The 22,854-nt window shown below is 46.9% G+C and overlaps 1 protein-coding gene across 2 annotated transcripts in view; it reads right to left on the bottom strand.

Moving 5' to 3' along the window:
- Positions 1-22,854, bottom strand: part of cpx (synaptic transmission protein complexin) — a 406,174-nt gene that overhangs the window by 151,431 nt on the left and 231,889 nt on the right. Inside the window, exons 1-2 of one of the 2 annotated variants that reach the window (XM_037426903.2) lie at positions 20,688-21,031; positions 3,290-3,506 (exon numbers count right to left, since the gene is read on the bottom strand). In XM_037426903.2, the coding sequence (XP_037282800.1) occupies positions 3,290-3,344 (55 nt within the window). In that variant the 5' untranslated portion in view covers positions 3,345-3,506; positions 20,688-21,031. Of the gene's footprint in view, positions 1-3,289; positions 3,507-20,687; positions 21,032-22,854 lie in introns of those variants that run through there. The other variant, XM_037426904.2, reaches the window with a different exon arrangement.

Genomic DNA, 22,854 nt, shown 5'->3' with positions numbered 1-22,854 from the left:
AAATTGCGCTCCCGTGCTTTGGGGACGAATATTCACCGCTACAATCTGTAGAAATATTCTTGAAGACATTTAATTGTAGAGTGGAAGAAAATGGTAAGTAGATTGCAAATCTCATATCGATATGACGATCTGTGTAATGGTCTGCCTTGTGTGAATACACAGATTGCGCAATGTACAAAATACATGGCGAAGTGTCGAACATACAGGTTTTGTGAAACAGCCTGTTATTCGGGGTTTAAGAAAATCGCACGTCGCTGAACAAGTCGCTGTCTTCCTGCATATTTTTCCCGAAAGGTGAGTTCAAGGACTGCTGCTTCAAATGTGATAACTTATTTTCCTTCAAGGCTTTCTTAGCAACAAATAGAGGAATATAGAGAAGTGAAGAAAATTGATTGATATATGGGGTTTAACGTCCCAAAAAAGTGAAGAAAACTCGGAAGGTGGGTAGGTAAACCTGAAGATATATAGTAAATTTAGGGAAGAGGTAAGGGGAGACAGGAAGGCAAGGAGATACCGGATGACAAATTACGAAAACAAACAAAAAAAGGTTTGACGAACTTCACACTTCAAGGTATAAAGTGTGTCACTGAAAGACAGAATCGTTTCAGGGGTGGCGTCTAACTATCGCTCTTCATCATTGATACCATACTGTTTGCGTATAGGTCCAAGAATTTGTTCACGAACTTGCTTTCGTTCTTACACAGTGAAGCTTTAAGCCGCCACTTCTGCCAGAACTTCCTACAGTGTTACTGTCCTGATTTCATCATCAGCACCTTGAAATTCGGACTTTAGCAAACGCATAATGAAAATAACAAAAGAGAAGCACGTGAGATCGACTGAGCTATCTCTTAAATAGATGAGCTGCAGACAGAAGAAAAGCGTAGGGAATGATAGACTGGCTTATTACAAAGACTATTATCCTCCCAGATGCTGGCATTCCAAACCTCGCCATTGATTTTGGTTACGCAAAGGATATATTGAGCTCCATCTAAAAGAAATTCTGCTTGATTTAAGAAGAACGACCTACATAATTTGCTGAGTACCGTTTATGTATGAATTGTCTGTTTTATTTTTGTTTCATGGCGGCGAAACTTTGCTACCTAACGTTTGCATAAAATTGGTGCAGCGGGGGCTGCCTGCGCGGTTAACCTCTTCTACACAAACAATTTATGATAAAAAATATTTGTTGCTAGACCAGACTGTCCTTCATAAAAACTGTGAGGAGGTGATATCGGCCAGAAGTCGCCACGCTGACCTCCCTCGTGTATTTAGCAACAGTGGTACTTTATTCTGTTTAGATAGCTGCGTTGATTATAAAAGGCCCTCCTTAAATCACTTTAGTAGGGGAGGTTGCTGACAGCGAAAAAAACGAAATTATGGTAGCCTCGCAACCGCGATTACAAGCCTCAAGAAAGAACTGAATTGGCTGGATTTCTTCATTTCTTTTTTTTTTTCAGACTTTCCTCTCGCGTTTTCTCTGTTTTTGTATCTGTTGTGCTTTATTTCTTTCTTTCTCTCACTACTATTCCTTTTTTTTCTCACTCTTCTTACCCTTATTTTTCTTCCATTTCTTTCTCTCTCGCTTTCTCTTTGTTTGTTTTTATTTTTTTTCTTTTCCCTTTTTGCGCTCTGTTTTATCCACTTCTGCTTCTCTCGGGTTTTCTCTTGTTTTCTGCGTCTTTCTACGTTATTTTGTTTTATTCTCTTTTTTATCTTATTAGCTTTCTTTTTTCTATCGCCTTCTTTCCATCTCTCTCTTATTCTCTTTATTTTCTCTTTCTTTTCCTGTTTCTTGCACAAGTTCCGCGAGCTTCACTTCACCAAGCAGAGTTTTCGGTTCACCCATGATGCACAGCTGTGCTGGAGTGTGTGTGTAGGGGGGGTAACAACATTAGTAAAATCTCTGGTAAATTCATGGCATGGGTTTATTCTGTTTTTTTTTTTCTTTTTCTATTTTTCGATAGTTTTTGAAATACATTTTTTTACATTAGTTCCTTTCCTTCCCCACCTTCCTATTCCCCTTACCTCTTCTCCAGTGCAGGGTAGCAAATCAACCATCGTTTTTCACTTAAACAATTGTACCTTTCACATAACCATTCTCTCTCTCTCTCTCTGAATACGAAAGTTTTTTACTGCCGGCATAAACGGCTTTTGTGGGTAAAATCGACTTAATAGCATTGTTTTCTCGAAGTATTACCCACGAAAAAGTTTAGGTTTTCCATAAAAAAACTTGAAAGAATGGCAAAGGCACATTCCTTAAAATGACTGTAGATGAAAACATGATTGCTTAAATATTTTGTGGTTATTGAGGAGATACTTAGTAGATAAATTGTTGTTCATAGGAGCAACGTATTTTTCGAATGCTCGTGGATGTCAGCACTTGGTGGAGCGGCTCTTTGCAGACATGAAATTGTCAGATCAGATAATTTTTCTACCACAAATTACGAAGAGTTAGCGGGTGAGTTTTCAGGCGAGACGCCTTAACAGTTCTTTTCGCCAGGGCTGGTACCATGTTACTGAATAATCGTCCAGGGACTGCTCATTGACAACTGCACGGGACCGCGACCATCGACTCAGAATGTGTTTTTTGTGCAGACTGAAAACAACTACAGGCTCGTGCGAGTGCCTTTGTAAAGCATGATACCACACACGCACGAGCTCACGTTCACCGTTCATCTATATCTGCCTCCTCTCTTTCTCTCTCCTTTTCAGGTGCAAGGCCCCACTTCTTCATCAAATGGGAAATTTGGCCGGCGTCGGAGACGGGCGATGCAGAAAATAATCGTCGAACGATTAAGTCAGAAATCACGGAAATCGTGACGTCATCATGGTGTTGGAAGTTCTGGAATGACGTCATGAGACGTAACTCTACAATATCCCGTTGTAGCGTCCTCTTTTAGGCGGTCAACGAAACCGGAGACCACGTGAACACAGGAGTAGAAAATGAAGACTGCGCCTGCAGCAATGGCACCTAAAGCCACAGCTCGTGTTCCTTGCTCCCTCATACATCCACAGAGAAGCAAAAAAAACATGTTTTTCTCCATCGAGTCGTCTTAGGTGCATGTACTGGGTTTTTTATTTTCCTTTTTTTTCCTCCCTGCATAGATTAGTGAACCAGACAGATATACTTTCGTTTTGGTTAAACTCTCCGCCTTCTCTCTTTCTCCCTCCTCTCTCTCTGTTACTTCCTTTTTCGGAGCGTCTGATCCCAGTGACGAAAGCAAGGCCAGGACATCACTGGGACCAGTACAGTCAACAACAAGTGAGTGCATAAACGAGAGGCACTGACCTTTGACGGCATTGAGCTTGCTGCCCATCATCTGCTTTGCTACGAACGCTGCCATCTTGGAGGCGCCTGTCTCGGGTCACGTCGGCCGGGAGCTTAGGGTTAACCAGGGGGTTTACAACGTACAGCGGGAGTTCCTGGGTAGACGCGGGGTCCTTCCAGGGGCCGAGAAAGGATAGAAGGTAGGAAGGCGGGCACGACGGGCAATTGGCAGGCCAGACTGCAAAGACACACAAAATGGGGAAGGCGCGTTCAGTATAGCAAGGTGCAGCATGCGGAAGATTATATATATATATATATATATATATCATATGGCCGCTAGCAGTGGTTCAGGCGTTTATTGGCATCGGAAACTTATTTTCGCGTAAAAATAAAACACAAAAGACAAGCTCAAAGCAGCTTCAAAAGATAGAAAACTATAGGAGACTGTTGGAGATTACAAGCATCTTTGAAGTTGAGGATGCCAGTAAATAGCGTCACTTCAGCCCTGAAGATGTTAATGCGCACACATGATTAAGGAAACCAAGATATGAGCTCCGCTTATATCTGTAGGCGCTTGCAAGTTCAGAAGGCAGCGACATATCCACCTTAAAAGCAGTTGCAGAAAAGCTTGCACCAATGAGCGCGCGCTCTAGACCGTCGTCACAAATTGGGAGGTTGGCGGCGCCACCGTCACTGCACGGCATGAGCCTGAACCATGAACGTCATGAGCTTGACTGTTTTTTCAGTCGCAGAGTAAATCTGCCTCCACGCGTCGGTTATCGTGGCATGGTTTTTTTCCTGCCTCCGACTACACATAACAGAACACGTTACCAACAAATAGACAACGTGTGTGTACAACCAACGTCGCATAGGCGTGACTCGCGTGTTTACGATTGATATGGCATATATATATATATATATATATATATATATATATATATATATATATATATATATATATATATATATATATATATATATATTGTGGCGAAGCCTTCGAACAGTGGGTCGTCCTCTTGAGCGCCTTCTAGTGGGTTGCCCTTTTTTAGCAAAAAGAAGAGCAGCTCGTGCAGAGAGTCGGTACCCGCATTGACTGTCGCTGTTAAGCATCGTCGACAAGTGTCCGCCAGTAAACGTCTCAACAATTTGGTGGAGAGTGCTGTGCCCTTCTAACACCTTCGGTTAGCATTCGATGCCCCTGGAGCTTCGATCCCGCACCGTGCCTTCTACCATGCACCAAGACGCCGCACAGCAAACGCTTCCTCCTGCGCCGACGCCATGTTCCGGTGTCCCCCGCATCCGCGACCCTTCTGTCTTCACCGGCGCGGATGACACCGACGTCGAGGACTGGCTCGCTATGTACGAACGCGTCAGCGTCCGCAATCATTGGGACGAGGCAGGTAAACTCGGCAACCTAGTTTTCTACCTTGCGGGTGTGGCCAGCATGTGGTACAACAACCACGCATCCGATTTCCCCACTTGGTCCGCTTTCAAAACCACCGTCGTCGACGTGTTCGGCCGTCCTGCCGTTCGTAAGCTGCAAGCCGAACAGCGGTTACGTGAACGAGCACAGCAGACCGGTGAGTCCTTCACAAGTTACATAGAGGACATCCTTGACTTGTGCAAGAAAGTCGACGCGAGCATGCCAGAGGCCGACAGAATTACCCATGTTCTAAAGGCATCGCCGACGATGCCTTCACCATGCTCCTGGCCAAGAACCCTCGCACTGTGGCAGAGATCATTACACTATGCCAAAGTTACGAGGAGCTGCGACGGCAGCGCTCGATGACCCGTCGACCACCCTCACGTGACGCTGATCTCTCGGCCTTGTCAACACTTCCTGACCACACCGCTTTGCTCGCTGAAATAAAGTCATTCGTGCGTGAGGAAGTTGCCCGCCAGGTCTCTTTACTGGCCTTTGCTTCCCCGCAACGTGCTGAACAGTCGTCAAGCACACTTTTGCCTCCTCTACGCCAAGCCATTCAGCAGGAAATTGCGGAGGTCGTTCCAGAATACCACCAGCCGCCTCCAGTATCTACACCACTCAGTTACGCCCAAGTTGTCGCCAGGCCACCCCCACCGATTCCTGTGACTGGCCCCCTTGGTTACACCGAAACCATCGCCAGACCCCAGGCCTTCGAAGAAACTGTGCCGCCTACATATACCGACGTCATCCACGTGCCCCGTGTGCCACCCACTATGCAGTTTAATCAGCAGCCGGCTCGCCCATCGCGTACTTCGACATGGATGGGACCCGCGAACCGATGGCGCACTGCGGACAATCGCCCCATCTGCTTTGCTTGTGGTTGCGTCGGTCACGTAGCACGCTACTGCAACCGTGTGCAGCGACCGCAGGTCGCCTCCAATTATCCCAGCCAATCAAGCCGCTTTTATGACCAACCGCCGCCTACGTCACCGTCGTCCCGTTCCGCTCCATCTACCCGCCGTTCACATTCTCCGCGACGTCGCTCACTGTCGCCGATGCGGCCACGTTCACTAGAGGGTGACCAGGAAAACTAGTCGTCGCAGTCCACGAGGCAAGGGCTGCGACGCTGTCGAACTGCGGAAGCCCTCAGGAAAGCCCATCGAACGTGATAGACGTGCTTGTGGATGGTGTTCGTGCATCTGCCCTTGCAGATACTGGAGCCGCCGTATCCGTCATGGACGCAAAGCTTAGCCGATTACTGCGCAAAGTGACCACGCCACTTTCCGGGCTCTCCCTCCGTAGAGCCAGCGCCCAAACCATTCACCCTACAGCGATGTGTACAGCCCGCCTCATGATTCAGGACGTGATGTGTGCCGTCGAATTCATCATAATTCCTTCATGCTCTCACGACGTCATCCTAGGATGGGATTTTCTCTCCCGCCATGACGCCGTCATTCATTGCGCACCAGCAGAAATAGAGCTGACACCATTCTCTTCTTTGACGCCGGCCGACAGTCCATCTGCTGCAAGCAAGTTACTTGTCAGGGACGACACGCAAGTGCCTGGAAACTCGTCCGCGGCGGTGTCGGTCTACTGCGCAAGTCTTTCCGACACCGCTGCACTCTTCTCACCATCTCATCGTGTTTTCACCAGAAAAGGTTTGCTGGTTCCTTTCGCGACCGTGCAAGTCACTCGCGGCAGCACCACTATTTTTGTTCTGAACTCATCCCCGTATAGTGTTACGTTGGTGAATGTCTCGGCAGCGTGGAACACATCGAAGACGCACAAATCATTGATCAACCTGATGACACGCACTGCCGAAGTTCCAATAGGGTTAGTGCTGTTTTTACATCTGTTTCATCATCCGCTGATGTATTCGGTCCTTCCATTGCCGACAACCTTACGCCGGTCCAGCGCTCCCAGCTTCTGGCCCTGTTGGAAGAATTCCGCTCTTCTTTCGATGTCACTCAACCTTCTCTCGGCCGCACATCCACTGTTACGCATCGCATTGACACAGGCGCACAACCACCACTACGGCAACGTCCATATTGCGTATCTCCCACAGAACGCCGTGTTATAAACGAGCAAGTGGACGACATGCTACGCCGCGATGTTATTCGACCTTCTAACAGCCCCTGGGCGTCTCCTGTCGTTCTCGTCGCGAAGAAGGACGGTTCTGTGCGGACTACCGACGCCTCAACATGATCACTCGTAAGGACGTGTACCCACTACCGCGTGTGGATGACGCGATTGACAGCCTGCAAGGAGCCGAATTCTTTTCATCTCTAGATTTGCGCTCAGGGTACTGGCAAGTACCTATGGCTGAGGATGCTCGACCGAAGACCGCTTTCGTCACTCCCGACGGCTTGTACGAATTCGACGTCATGCCGTTTGGGCTGTGTAATGCGCCCGCCACCTTTGAGCGCATGATGGATACCGTTCTGCGTGACCTGAAATGGCACACGTGCCTGTGCTACCTCGATGACGTCATTGTTTTCGCTCCGGACTTCTCCACGCATCTTCAACGCTTGCGGCATGTTTTAACGCGTCTGAGTGACGCCAGTCTGCAACTGAACCTAAAGAAGTGCCGATTTGCAGCTCGACAGTTGACAATACTCGGCTACGTCGTGTCGAAGGACGGAATTCTCCCCGATCCAGCCAAGCTTCGGGCAGTGACCGAGTTCCCCAAGCCAACATTCGTCAAGGAACTGCGCAGTTTCATAGGACTGTGTTCCTATTTTCGGCGCTTCATCCGAAACTTCGCGTCCATTGTATCGCCGCTGACAAAGCTCCTCAGTAGTAACGGACCTCTCCATTCGTGGTCATCACAGTGTGACGACGCATTCACAACGCTCCGTCGTTTTTTGACGTCGCCTCCCATACTCCGCCACTACGACCCTACTGCCCCTACAGAGGTACACACGGACGCCAGTGGTGTCGGTCTCGGCGCTGTCCTTGCGCAGCGCAAACCAGGGTTCCCGGAATATGTCGTGGCGTATGCAAGCCGTACGCTTACAAAAGCCGAGACTAATTACACCGTCACTGAGAAAGAATGTCTGGCAATCGTCTGGGCCCTTACCAAGTTCCGACCTTATTTGTATGGTCGCCCATTTGATGTAATCACCGACCATCACGCACTATGCTGGTTGTCATCATTGAAAGATCACTCAGGCCGTCTCGCCCGGTGGGCACTTCGCCTGCAAGACTACGACATCCGCGTGCTGTACCGCAACGGAAGGCAACATGCTGACGCCGACGCCCTGTCACGCTCTCCCTTGCCTAACGACAATGCCCATTACTCAGCGTCTCGCCTTGCCGTTTCTTCCATTAGCATTCATGCCGTTGCTACTGAACAGCGCAAGGATCAATGGATTGCCTCACTGATAGGCTTGCTGACTGATCCATCCACTCCATGCACTCGCGCGTTGCGTCGTCAAGCCCACCATTTCACCGTTCGCGACGACCTTCTCCACCGACGCAATTACAACGGTGACGGCCGCCAGTGGCTACTAGTCATACCCCGCCGTCTGCGCTCTGACATATGCGAATTCTTTCATTCTGATCCGCAATGTGCGCACTCCGGGGTATCGAAGACTTACCAGTGCATTCGCCAACGGTACTTTTGGCGCGGCATGTACCGCTCTGTGCAGAAATTCGTTCGCTCCTGCATAGAATGTCAGCGCCGCAAAACTTCAACGCACCCGTCACCGGTAGGTCTGCAACCTCTACCTTGCCCTGCCAGGCCGTTTGGGCGCGTTGGCATCGATTTGTATGGGCCTCTTCCACTAACGTCGGCTGGTAACCGCTGGGCCATTGTTGCTGTGGACCACCTCACGCGATATGCCGAAACTGCCGCTCTCCCCGCATCTACAGCGAGCGATGTGGCCTCCTTCCTGCTCCAACGATTCATGCTGCGACACGGTCCACCTCAGGAACTGCTCAGTGATCAAGGCTGCGTCTTCCTGTTTGAAGTCGTCGAAGCCATTCTCAAAGAGTGCAACGTTGTTCACCGCAAAACTGCTGCTTACCACCTGCAGACGAATGGCCTCACTGAACGCTTCAACCGTACGCTCGGCGACATGCTCTCCAAGTACGTCGCCGCCGATCACACAAATTGGGATTCCATTCTACCCTTCGTCACCTACGCATATAACAACGCCCCTCAGATCACTACTGGCTTTTCACCTTTTTTTATTATATGGAAGGCACCCGTCGCACACCATCGACACTATACTTCCGTACAAGCCAGATCCGTCAGAGTGGGCGCCTATTTCTGCTACAGCCAAGCTTGCTGAAGAGTGTCGAGAGCTTGCAAGGACCTTTACAGCGCATGATCAAGAGCGGCAAAAAGGCATTCGCGCTGACACCAGCACTACTGCGCCCACGTTCCTCCCTGGAGTGCTCGTCTGGCTCTCGATCCCTACCACTTAAACTAGCCTATCTTCAAAACTATTGCCCAAATACGAAGGCCCCTACCATGTCGTCGAAGGCACTTACCCTGTAAATTACTTGATCGAACCCATCGAACCATCTTCGGACATGCGCCGTCGAGGGCGCGACATTGTCAACGTGGAGCGCCTCAAAGCCTACCACGACCCGCTCATAGTAACCAGCTGTTAGGTCGCCAGGCGGCTCCCTCTTCGTACCCGGGGTAGTTGTGGCGAAGCCTTCGAACAGTGGGTCGTCCTCTTGAGCGCCTTCTAGTGGGTTGCCCTTTTTTAGCAAAAAGAAGAGCAGCTCGTGCCGAGAGTCGGTACCCGCATTGACTGTCGCTGTCAAGCATCGTCGACAAGTGTCCGCCAATAAACGTCTCAACAATATATATATATATATATATATATATATATATATATATATATATATATATATATATATATATATATATATATAAAATCATATTTCTTCGAAAAAGCGAAATAGTTATCTTACGTCTTCAACGTGACAACAAAAGTTTGTGGATAAGTTACCCCAAAAAATATGAGCTAAATGTAAACGTGACGCGTATGTGCGGCACTAAACCATTGACGATAGAACTTCAGCGTTGTACCACTGTTCTGGCAGTAACACCGGTAATTCTGCATATAGTTCTATTAGTGTGCTAGCAACTGTTTCCGTTAAACCGGTATAAGGTATTGTGTAGAGTGTTTGCCTAAATCTCGTGCAAGATATCCAATGAAGTGTATATGGCCCGAAATCACCCCACTTATATTTGTCAACTTGCCGATATAAGTGCCTCATCGTCACTTGGTGGGCTCATCAACGAGCGAGCCACTGCGATAGCATTGCACCCAAGGTGTCACATTGCTGTTCTCGAAGACATGGGTTTGATTCCCGGTCCCGTTGGTCCTATGTTGCTGAAGGCAACATGCAGAAAACACCTGTGTTCTTAAATTCAAGTACCCGTCAAGCATTTAAAGGTTGACAGATTTAACCCATACTCTCGCAACAGCCTGCCTAATATGCAATCGTGTCTTGGTTTTGACAGGTGAAAACGAATTTAATTTTTTTATTTTGCGATACGCAACACTTTCTAGCTGGCTGCCTCCATAGAGAGTGTTGATTGAGAATTATACAAAAATAATAGAAATAACAGCACACACGGGTGCTGAACTGGCCGGCTTCTCCACGTTAACGTTTCCCGCTATTCGCCGCAAGAAGAGGCGGCCTTCGAGTGGCGTGCCTCTTCGGAAGGCATTCCACCCGACGCCTCTCGTGCACGTCGGAGGTTTGCCGAGTCTGGCGGCTATTTGCATCCGCAAGCACAAGGACGCCACCGGAAAAGCAACGGCCCAAAGTGAAAATCAATACCTTCTTGCTCGGCGAAGAGCAAGAAGGTGGTATACACACACGTTTGCCTATTCGGTTCCCCTCAGATTGCCGACCGGCAACAACGGCGGTTGGCCACGTGAGCGACCGTGCGGTTGGGTAACATGGTCTTGCCGCACGTAAACAGCGTAGAGAAAGCACAAGCGGATAAGAGGGTGTCAATTTTTTTCCGACAACGCAAACAGTGGCTAATTAACATAAACCATCGGGGTATATCTATAATTTATACGCGCAGTTCGTGGCGTAAACAAGCCGCCGGGCAACGCTCACCTGTAGGCTTCGCACGTGCACATTACTATAGCGTTACGTGCACAGTACTATAGCGTTTTCTGCCAAAGGTGGGCGTCTAGCTTTAGAAAAACTACCGGAAATGACACCAGCCGGGCGTTTCCTAAGCGGGGTAAATCATCGCGGACGAAACTTTTTCAGCTCGTGTATTACAACAGGCGGGGGCAGAACCACGCGTGCAATTATTTCTAAGGTGACGTAACTTCCCGCAGAAGGAAATCAAGCCTGTCGTTACAAGGAAGCGCTGTCACATAATCCGAAAAGATGAGCTCAGAATGTGCGTAGTGCAGGTGTACAGTCTTGAGTTCTCGGCTGCAGGCACCGCAATCTTACTTGAAGGGTGTGCATGAGGTAACATGGCTTCATAATAAAAAAACATCTTTTGGTGGTTTACACGCCAAGCACTAGTGTTATATTCAGTGTCGTAAAATATATTATTATTATTATTATTATTATTATTATTATTATTATTATTATTATTATTATTATTATTATTATTATTATTATTATTATTATTATTATTATTATTATTATTAAACTGCACGTTTGCATGCCGAAGCCAGATATGACAATGAGGCTTGCCGTTATGAAGACCTCCTGGAACCATTTGGTGTTCCTTAACGCGCTCTCAGATCGCACAGTGTACAGGGCCCTTTAGCATTTTGCCTTTCTCGAAATGCAACCGAGTATGGAACTCGCGTACTTCGTTCCAGCAGCCGAAAATCGTAGCTATACTGTGCCATGGAGGTGCTCTGTGCAAATGTAAAGGAATGTTAGTATGCACGTTAGTTGACACCAACGAAAAGTGTCCGTTTTAAAAGACGCGTAGTAACACAGAAAAAGGAAAAGCAGCGTGGAACAAAGCCAGAGAGGCACAGCCAAAAATAAATGGTACATTTCTTCTCGGTAAGCGTGAAACGTAGCGTGCTTAAACCGTCTCGAATACATGAACCGAGCAAACCAAGATTAACTAACACAAGTAAACGAGCAGACAAAAAAAAATCTTCATGGAAGCGACAAGGGGAAAAAAAACCTTGAGAGATGATCACGTTACTGAGGAAACGGGCTGCAAAAAGTGACGCCTAACTAGAATCGAGCTGCCGGCTCGCTTATCCGACCACTACGACACTTTCTCTTGTTCGTATGCAGCGCCATCTTGCACCATCGCAGCGAGAAACCATCAGTGGTGGCCCGGCGTGGCGCATCGCGAGCGCACTGCCTTCGCAGAATGGAGTTAATGGTTCGTGGCGCCCTTAGGTGAAACTGCATGCATATACGGCATGGCCGGAACCACGGGGTGTGCCACGTTCTCCTTTCACTCCGTACTTTGCGTTTTCTGCGCGCAAGATGGGACCCAGTAAGTGTAAAGCGAATTCGCGCCATAAAGAGCACATTCCGAGTATGAAAAGGGAGTCGCAGAGGGTAAAGGAAGCGTCGTCGTTTGGCGCATGTCCGCTTCGCAAGCAATTTTCATGTGCGTGTTCGTCACGGACGTCCAAGCACACGGGCTGGCAAAGCGATAACACGCTCTCTCTTATCGGGTTCCCGCTAGATAAGGCTGCAGCGGGCCGAAAACGCGCCAAACGATTTCATTAGCAATACAGCTTCACACACTCCTCTCCCTCTTTATTAAAAGAAAAAAGAGGGCCATTCATTACTTGCCCCCGGGGAAAGAGTTCCTGAATGTGAGCGCGAGCTGCCTATCTATAGAGCACTGCAGACCGGGCCTAACACGCGATGCGGCCGAAGTGAAACAAGGAGAAAATTGAAGTACGGATGGAGAGAGATTTTAAAGAAGAAACAAAGGAAAATGAAAGGTGCGTGAAAAAAAAAATGGGCTATGGTAGAACTGCAGCTTGAAACGCACATGGCTGAGTCCCAATAGCGAAATGGAGCGTAAGGGTGAGTGCATCATATATAAGGGGAGAGGAAAAGCGCGCGATGATAGTGGCACAACAAACGACAGCGCTATGAAAACGGGGGTGAAAAAAGCGGCAAATAACGGACGAAATCAATCTACTTGCAAAAAGAGCGTGCGAAGTGCGTCGTCGTCGCCTCCAGCCTTGTTTATCCGACGACCGTTTTCTCAATCTTTTATACGCTCAGCTGAAATGGCGTGTCACGGGCGACGCGCCTTCACTGGCGAGGAAAGGGAACCGGGAAGAGAAATAAAGAGCTTCTTCGGAGCGTTTCTTCGAGTTCTCGTGCGCCATTGCTGCCAATTTCGTTTCCCACGTTACGCGTTCGTTTCGTATTTTTCTCTGTTTTTTTTTTCTTTTCGGAGAACTTCGATGGAAGTTTCGAACGTATAGCGTCATAGCCAGGCTCAACTATCGCGAGACACGGGTCGTGTGTGCGTGTTTGCACAAATGGAGAAAGCACGACGACAGAGAGCCGTATAGTGTTTTCGCGTTTTTAAGGGTCTCGCTGCAGCCGCCATTGGCACTCCTGGATGGCGCCTCCTGTGAGGGCTCGAGTGGCGAAGACAGACAAGTACACAGACGCATTAATGGGTGCCCCCCCTACCAAAGCAGAGACGCCCCTCCAGAAACACGGGCCGACCTTGCCCCCATTTGAAAGAGCCGATACAAGAACTGGGCCACCGAAATTCTCGTTCTGTTCTTTCTGAGTAGCCCAGTGTGAACCTTAATTTCTATAACTTCTCACCCCCGCTTTCGTTCGTCAGAAACGGCGTGCTTTCGGGTAACGGGATCCCCGCTGTGCGCGCGGCTATACAGACACGCGGAGCAGCGGAGTTTTGAACTGAAAAACAGCCGCACGCCTTTTGAAAGGAGTGCTTTCGAGCGCGGCACCAACTCGGAGGCACGTGTCACTGATCCTTTTGCAACTTTGCAATTACCAGCGCCGTTGGCGGAGGGGGAAAAAAAAGAAACAGCGGCGAACGACGTTTTTCCTCGCCTTGATCATCCTTTATAAATGCGATACTTCCGAAGTGGTGAGCAGCCACGCATTTATCCCGGTCAGCCTGCCGTCGGAGAGCGCCGAAAGTACGAAAATACGCGCAAACAGAGTCAACAGAAATGACACTCACTCGACTACGCCAGCCATGAACGATCAAGAAATAAAACACACGCGTAGCTTTCCAGGTGTCAAGACTAATCAAAATTGACTTTTTCCTCCGCGTTCTCCTATAATAATACTACTACTACTACTACTATCACTACTACTACTACTAATAATAAAATTATATTTTGATGGCCATGTTCTTCCTTCTTGCACACACCCTGTTTGCATTTATTTATTTATTTATTTATTTATTTATTTATTTATTTATTTATTTATTTATTTATTTATTTATTTATTTATTATCAAATTCAGGAGCTCAAATAGAGGATAAGTGAGGCATATAATCATACATAAAGCATGCCGATGAGCTTGAGTGCACTCGGCAGGCACTCCCAAATAATATAAAATAACCTGTCACTCACTAAAGCGAAAAGTCTACAACCACTGCTTAGTGGTATAGTTCTCACGTATGGGGAGATTAAGAAAACCACTAGAGCAAAAGCTGGGGACCATGCAGCGTGGCAATGGAGCATAGAACAATAGGAATAACATTGAGAGATCGGACGATGATAAATGGGTAAGAGAACAGACAAGAGTTGTGGATATTCTAGCTGACATCAAGCAAAAAAAAAAAATAGAGGACCTGCAGGCTGGTCAAGTAATGCGTAGGACACATAACGAGGTGGGCAGTGAGAGGAATCACTAAATGGTCACCGAGGGATAAAAAGCGCAGTCGGGGAAGTCAGAGAGATAGATGGAGTGACGAAACTAGGAAGTTAGAAGGGATAAAATGGAATCAGCATAAACATTATATAGGATAATCTGGAGATTCTTTGGAGGGGCTTTCATTCTGCATGGTACTAACACAGGATGAAAATGATAAATAATGATTTTCATGATCGTATGTGGCATACAAATTCACTTACGCTCACCAACAACATAAACACACGGAACAAATAAAAGTCATTATTATGACAAAAAAAAAACTGCTCGTACTAGAATTTTATATGCACCAGTAGAAACAATTCATGTAACGCATTTTCAAAGTTGGCTGAGCTTTTATTTTTTATAAGTGCATCCGGCAAAAAACAGATGTGAAAGGCATCGGAGCGTGTTAAAGAAGGTTAGATAAGATTGACAACTGGGAGAGCTGGTCACGGTTCATGGCGGACGTACAAACAAAACAGCGCAAAATCAGCGAGGACTAACAGTACTGGCGTTGTGCCCACCATATTTTAGTCCTTGTTCATTTTTGTTTACCCACTCACGATGTTGAAAAGAAATTTTAGCCAACGTTACATCTGCGCGCGTCGTCATATACCGACAAAATAAATTTCTGCGCGGATTCTATAAAAAACAAGCACATGCTATCTATTCTGGCCATGCAGACTTGTTTTTTGCTCAGCAAGAACGCTGTTTCAGGTGAGTGCGTTGTATAATCGCGCCTGCCCTGTGGCAAGTAAGCACTGCGCCTGTCATAGTCCACTCAAAATAGAGTGTGGGGATGAACAACCTGAGCATGTGTCCGTTTAGGTGACGCAGTTCTACAAGGTATGTGGGTCACTACAGGCTCCTTAGCGGTCAGTTTCAGTGAAGCAGACGGCAGGAAGCTATCAGCTTTCCCACATGTGTACAAATGACGGGAGACGTAGGAAGCCAAAGTATCCATTCGTTCTCTCCAGAGAGAAAAAAATCTGCGAAGGCAGCAGCCACGTACGAGATGTACGCCGCCAGGATGAAAATTTGTACGGAAACTCGCCCCGCCGCGGTGGTCTATAGTGGCTAAGGTACTGGGCTACTGACCCGCAGGTCGCGAGTTCGAATCCTGGCTGTGGTGGCTTCATTTCCGATGGAGGCGGAAATGTTGTAGGTCCGTGTGCTCAGATTTGTGTGCACGTTAAAGAACCCTAGGTGGTCAAAATTTCCGGAGCCCTCCACTACGGCGTCTTTCATAATCATATGGTAGTTTTGGGACGTTAAACCTCACATATCGATGTACGGAAACTCGCAGCAGGAATTCTCCAATCCCGCCATGGTATCAGAGACGTTCTGAGCGTTCTGCTTTCTGGCATAATCAGTACGCATAACTCATATTAAATCGCTGTGAAAACACATCAATAAAAAAATAGACAGATCCCACGTACAGTGGGAATCGATCATATGCGAAGCCCGAATAAGGAAGGTTGACATGTCACTTTAAAATCAGCGCAACGTTACGAGGCGGACGCAAATTATGCCGTACATGACTTCCATGTCATGATTATCATGCTTGCGATTGGCATTTGTGTTCGTCATCCATTCACGTCAAGTAATAATAAAAATGGTACATGTGAAGTTAGCGAAACGGCCACGAACACGCTATGAGCATAGCATGTAGTCAAGTTTACATGACACACACGCCATGATTATCATGTTTGGACATGTCATTTACATTCTTCGTCCATTCACGACACGTAATACCAAACTCGGTATATGTGAAGCTAGCGAAACGACCGGGAGCGTACCATGACCGTGATATGTTGTCATGTTCTTAGATGACACGCATGTCATTATCAATCATATACCTTCGTCATCAATTCACGTCACGTATCATCAAATTTTGTGTATATATATATATATATATATATATATATATATATATATATATATATATATATATATATATATTTATATAAATATATATATATATATGTGTGTGTGTGTGTGTGTGTGTGTGTGTGTGTGTGTGTGTGTGTGTGTGTGTGTGTGTGTTGATTGATTTGTGGGGTTTAACGTCCCAAAACCACCATATGATTATGAGAGACGCCGTAGTGGAGGGCTCCGGAAATTTTGACCACCTGGGGTTCTTTAGTGTGTGTGTGTGTGTGTGTGTGTGTGTGTGTGTGTGTGTGTGTGCGTGCGTGCGTGCGTGTGTGTGTGTGTGCGTGTGCGTGTGCGTGTGCGTGTGTGTGTGTGTGTGTGTGTGAAGCTAACGAAACAGCCGCGAGCTCACTATGGGCTAGCACGTAGTCATGTATTACATGACACGCATGCCACGATTATCATGTTTGGTCGTCTCATTAACATTTATCGTCCGTTCGCGTCACGTAATACCCAATTTGGTATATGTGAAGCTAGCGAAACAACATCGAGTGCCCCATGAGCATGGTTTGTAGTCATGACTTGCATGACATGCATGTCATAATTTCCACGTTAGGTTCTGTCACTCATGTTCACCATGAAGTAATGTCATACCATACCAATTTGGCAATATGTTATGGCAACAAAACCACCGCAAGAGCAGCAAGATCATTAATGTAATTCGTGACATTCATGACATACATGCAACGACTTTCGTGTAGTGACTAAACACTTATGCTCGTCATACAGTCATGTTATGCCATACCAATTTTGGTATAGATACCATCATCGAAACGGCCAGGAAAGTAAGAAATGGTAGGCAGCTAGAATAGATAGATAGATAGATATATAGATAGATAGATAGATAGATAGATAGATAGATAGATAGATGATAGATAGATAGATAGATAAGGACATAGATAAACAGTTAGATAGATAGATAGATAGATAGATAGATAGATAAAGACATAAATAAACAGATAGATAGATAGATAAGGACATAGATAAACAGATAGATAGATAGATAGATAGATAGATAGATAGATAGATAGATAGATAGATAGATAGATAGATAGATAGATAGATAGATAGATAGATAGATAGATAGATAGATAGATAGATAGACAGACAGACAGACAGACAGACAGACAGACAGACAGACAGACAGACAGACAGACAGACAGACAGACAGATAGATAGATAGATAGATAGATAGATAGATAGATAGATAGATAGATAGATAGATAGATAGATAGATAGATAGATAGATAGATAGATAGATAGATAGATAGATAGATAGATAGATAGATAGATAGATAGATAGATAGATTCAAAGTCGTCTGATTTCACTAAGAAGTGCTTCGCATTTAAAAGTCAGCATCAACACGCATCATCTTCCGCCGAGAAGTACATTTCCGATGCCCCGTGAGTTGCAGGTGACAGTATGGCAGTCGCGAATCTCACAGCTTCAATGGTAGTTCGTTAGAAACAGCTGAAGTAGGTGCAGTTGATTTGGTGATTTTTTTGTTGTCGATTCACATAATAGTGATTGATTGATTGATATGTGGGGTTTAACGTCCCAAAACCACCATATGATTATAAGAGACACTGCAGTGGAGGGCTCCGGAAATTTCGACCACCTATGGTTCTGTAACGTGCACCCAAATCTGAGCACGCGGGCCTACAACATTTCCGCCTTCTCGGAAATGCAGCCGCCGCAGCCGGGATTCGATCCCGCAACCTGCGGGTCAGCAGCTGAGCACCTTAGCTACTAGACCACCACGGTGGGGCTCATATAATAGTGGGCAGGTGCAGTAGTTATTGTTGTATGACAGAGGAAAATTCCAGTTTCCAGTGCGTACATTGTAACATGGTCATATTTAAGCATGTGTGAACGGACATTCGGGTACCGCGGAAACACTGTTAATGTGCCTATAGTGCTCTATAGCATGCGACCAGCTCTTTTAGGAGCTGGACCTTCGAGTTAGTCAGTGATATATAACTTCAGGTTTAAAGCGTACGCGCCAACAACGAGCCGGTCTATAACTATAGACCCGCTTTTGTTTTACTCTATTTTCATTCCACTGAACTACAGCCCCTTTTTACCTAATAAGTCAATCCAAATTGGGCTTTATTTTTGTGAAAAATGCTCATAGAAAAACATTCACGATTCAGTCGCCAGATAAGGTCCGCGCAGAGATGAAAACATTGGCAACAATAAAAATGGTGCTTGCTGAAAGTCAGAAAGGACGTGCTAGTGTTATGGGTTTTCTCCATTTCCCGGTTTCTCTGCATAAAACGCACATGGTCCAAAGGGCTCAAGTGACTAGCACCAATTATGTGAGTGAAAGAGTGGGTCGTGTGAGAGATGTGCTGCATTTATTTGAAGAGTAAAGTGTCGTTGTCGCCGATAGATGGAGGCCATATAGTGCCGGATTAGGCGGGGCCTTTCACCCTATAATAATCCCACGCGCCAGAGTGCGGCTTCGAAAAAAAAAAAAAGAAGTCACCTCAGGTGGCAGTCACCATATTTCGCACTTGCTCCACTTAAATCTGGCATGCAAAAATCTAAACGAGTAAAAAACGAGCTCATATGACATCAAAATAAATATGTGAAAGTGTAAGCGAATAAGAAGAGTTGTTCAAACAGTATCGAGTAAAAACACTGGATGCCGAACACAAGTCACGGATCGCGCAGTGCAACTACAATTATTGTGAGATAGCTAAAAAAAGAATGTCACATAGTTCAAGATAACCAAACACACAACAGCCACGAACTATACTCTCAGTGCGTGATATCCGCTCGCACATTCACTTATTGCGAAGATACGTATAGACGCCTGAAAGATTCTACAACAGTTTTCATGTGTAGCGTCATTTTATTACCATGAGAATGAAAGCAACATACCATGTGCATCAATAGGAGGGAGTGTTTACCTGTATTTATCACAGGTGTTTTTAAGACGTGTTAAAAGAGTTATGTCTGTTTTAGAGACCTCGAGCTCGGGCATTGAGAGAAAGAGAACAAGTTTTGGCTAGCTGAAATGAAAATAACGCCGCGTAGTGGGCAAGCTTTGTAGCACTATGTATTTCTGCACGCCTGATTTGCCATCGGCGCTGGCCATGTGCTGACACCTGTCGTGATGAAACGACACTGAAACAATGACTGTGGCTGGGCGGCGGCCAAATAATACTCGATTCGCTTTATTTCCAGCAGCAGCTGCACGACCGAATCTGACAACGACGCCGCGAAGCAATAGCACTAAAAAGGCGTATTCCTCCCTGCTCGGACATCAAAACATGTCTGGAAAAACCTTCAACATAAGCACATGTTGACGGTTTTCCAATTACTGGAACAATCTAGCAGCATGATCTCACCTGAAGGAAATTCCTAACAATAATACGAACGCTGATAATGCTGACGAGGGCAACAAAATATCGTACGTTCCAATTTTCTCACTTCGTCCTGCTACATGAATAACACACACACACTCTTTCGTAACATGACCCTGAGGCACTGTCAGGTTAGTTGCTGCTACATATCAATAAAAAAAAACACGCACATACGCAGTGCAACGATGTTCCATGTTGGTTTGCGACAGCGCTAAGTATATATGTATCGTATTTGACACCGAATTTCCGCAATGAAATAGTGATAGAGGGAAAAAGTGATTGACAAAGAGAAAATACTCAGAAAGCTGGACCAATAGGTGCGTGCCAACTCGCAAATTCCCTCCCCCCCTTTTTTTCCTGATCATTTTACGACATTTCATAATTGGCTTTGGCATTTCGTCTAACGCAAATGTATAAACAGTGACAGTTTTGCGCATGCATGAGAAACAGACCTCAAGGAGTAATATTTAAAAGAAAAGAACAAGTTGTCCTTCGAGTTCTCGCTTGTGCCAAGCATTCTTGCTATCAACACACTGCCACAGACTGAGACAAATGAATCTCCCTTGGCTTTGAGGGCGCAATACAAAAAAAAAGTAGAAGTAATTTGTTTGGTGCTCGATTGTAAAGCGGCTTTCAAGTACAGAAATGTTCAGCGGTTTCCACACAATCGTTATTTCACGTAACCACTCGCGAAAGTGACAGCGATTGGCCTCCTTTTCATGGCAACGTCACCCCTGTTGACAAAGGCCAGCTCGTAGTACAAGCGAGGCGCTCGCCAACCAACGAACGCGAAGCGACATCTTCCGCACGTTTCCGCGCACACTACGACGTTTGACTCACCGTGGCCACCGCACAGTGAAAACAGTCCGGTCCTTCGGGCGAGTGGAACGTGTCCAGGACAGATACACTTGCCGACAACTCGGCGCGAAGAATGGCAGCCACTGAGTCCGCCAGGAAAGGAGGCGAGCGAAGGCCGCGGAGCAAAACATACGAAGACGTTGCACGCGAGGTTGGAGAAATTGCGGCGGCCGCCTAGCAATGCGTGTCCGTCTTCGGAGCGTAGGGGCGCGCGCTCGCCGGGGGCGGTTCGAGCAGTTGTAGTACAGCGACCGCCGACAGCTGCGGTCGCCGCGCGCCGCGTGCTTGCGACGTCAATCACGCGGCCCGAACAGCCCGAGCTCGCTGCCGCGATGTCAGCCCCGTGACTCTCCGCAGGGGCCAACGCCTGTGTGCACGCACCGGCGCGAGCGCTTTTCTCTTGAATGCCGCAAAAGTCGCGCGCGGTCGAACGGAGCCTTGTCTGCTTGCGCTACGGGATGGCGCTCGGTCGACGGGGAGTCGCTTTTTTTTTTTTTTTTGTTCTAAGAAATCTCCGAAACATCGCCGTGACCGAAATAAAGCCTATTCAATCGTCTTGTCAGACGTGTACGCTTCGTTCCAACTTAGAAGTGACTCCTTGACTGATCAATCAATTGAGTGGTCTTTGTTAGCAGCCCCTTCGCTCCTCTAATTGCAAAGCAAATGCTTTGTACCAAAGCAGTTCGTGTGCAGATGCGAAGGCGCACGCGGAATTCGGTCTGAACGGACGTTACCGCATGCGGCAGAATATAGAAAAGTTACTATGAGACTCCCGCCTTTTGGGGAACACGAAGTAATTCGGCACACAGCGTTGCATGCTGCAGTTGTCCTTTATTCTAATGAATTTGTAGACAAGAAAAAAATTGTTTGATGAAATCTGGCGTTCTCGAACAACGATCGCACTCGGGCGTATGCGGTTCCCCCGAGAGGTATATGGGAGTCCAATTCCCAGCGTCTTACTTTGAAAGCCTCAATGTTCATATGCACAGGAAGCTTGCAAATTTTCGGCTAACATACGAGCGTACCAAACGGGACTTAATCGTTCATCCACGAAACTTTTGCAGATGAGCATAAGCGCATGGCTTCATTTCTCTTCGTAGTGTTACAAATTTGAATACAAGGTAGGGCGTGAATAAAAATTCAGCCTCCCACACAGATTATCTGGCACTGATTAAAACGAAAGAAAGAAAGAAAGAAAGAAAGAAAGAGAGGAGTGGCATTGGTAGTTTCAAACGTTATTTAGCCAGACGTCTGTGTAATTGCAGAAAGTATATTTCACAAAAGAACTTATGGACGCAGTTTATATACAACAGTCACATTGCCATACGATGCTTGAGCGTTAAAATATTTGATTTTGAGGAGATGATGTCAATACGACTGTGACGTAGTGCGCTTGTTTGATTACATGTTTGTTTCCATATCCCCTCGTGGCATTCAATCGGTGGTGCATGCATATTACCATACTTTTCAGCATATATTTATGTGCTTCTTGTAAAAAAGTCTCTCTCTTCGGCGCTATGTGCGGGGGTTTTCCCATTTCTGCGTAGTGATTGTTTCTGCGCCAACAGTGTACACACACACACACACACACACACACGCACATACACACACACACGCGCACACACAAACACACACACAAACACACACACACACATGCACGCACACTGTAGCGATCAAGCTATGCCTTGACCCAGCGGGTCATTCGCCACGCCGGATTAGTGCCAAAAAGACAGTCTCGCCACGGCTGGACGGAGGAAGCAACAGAGGCCGACTCCACGAGACGGCGCTGTTAAGTTTGGCCTGGAAACTCGTCTGAGCAGACGCCTTTGTGCGTGGGCCGATCCACTGGTGAGGCCCTCAATCCCTTCGGCGCCCAGTCCGACGGACGCTGTAAAGTATTTGAGCGATTATCCCGACCAGGCGGCGGGCAGAGGTGAGTTCCCGTCCTTCAAGTGCGGACTCTTTTGTCGTCCCTTCAAGCAGCAGCGTGACTAATGGACTCGGCGACTCATCGGGCAACGGAAAAGCTGGCGTGACCGGCGACAGAGCTGACGGCGGAGCGGCGCTTCTTTAATCCCCCGTCAAGTAGCCGACCGGCCGACTGCCTGTGCCCGCCAGGCATTGTCCCTGCTGGCCGGAGGACGAGACG

Source organism: Rhipicephalus microplus, chromosome X (genome assembly GCF_043290135.1).
Source record: "Rhipicephalus microplus isolate Deutch F79 chromosome X, USDA_Rmic, whole genome shotgun sequence".
Taxonomy (NCBI): domain Eukaryota; kingdom Metazoa; phylum Arthropoda; class Arachnida; order Ixodida; family Ixodidae; genus Rhipicephalus; species Rhipicephalus microplus.
This window is presented reverse-complemented; position numbering and strand designations above follow the sequence as displayed.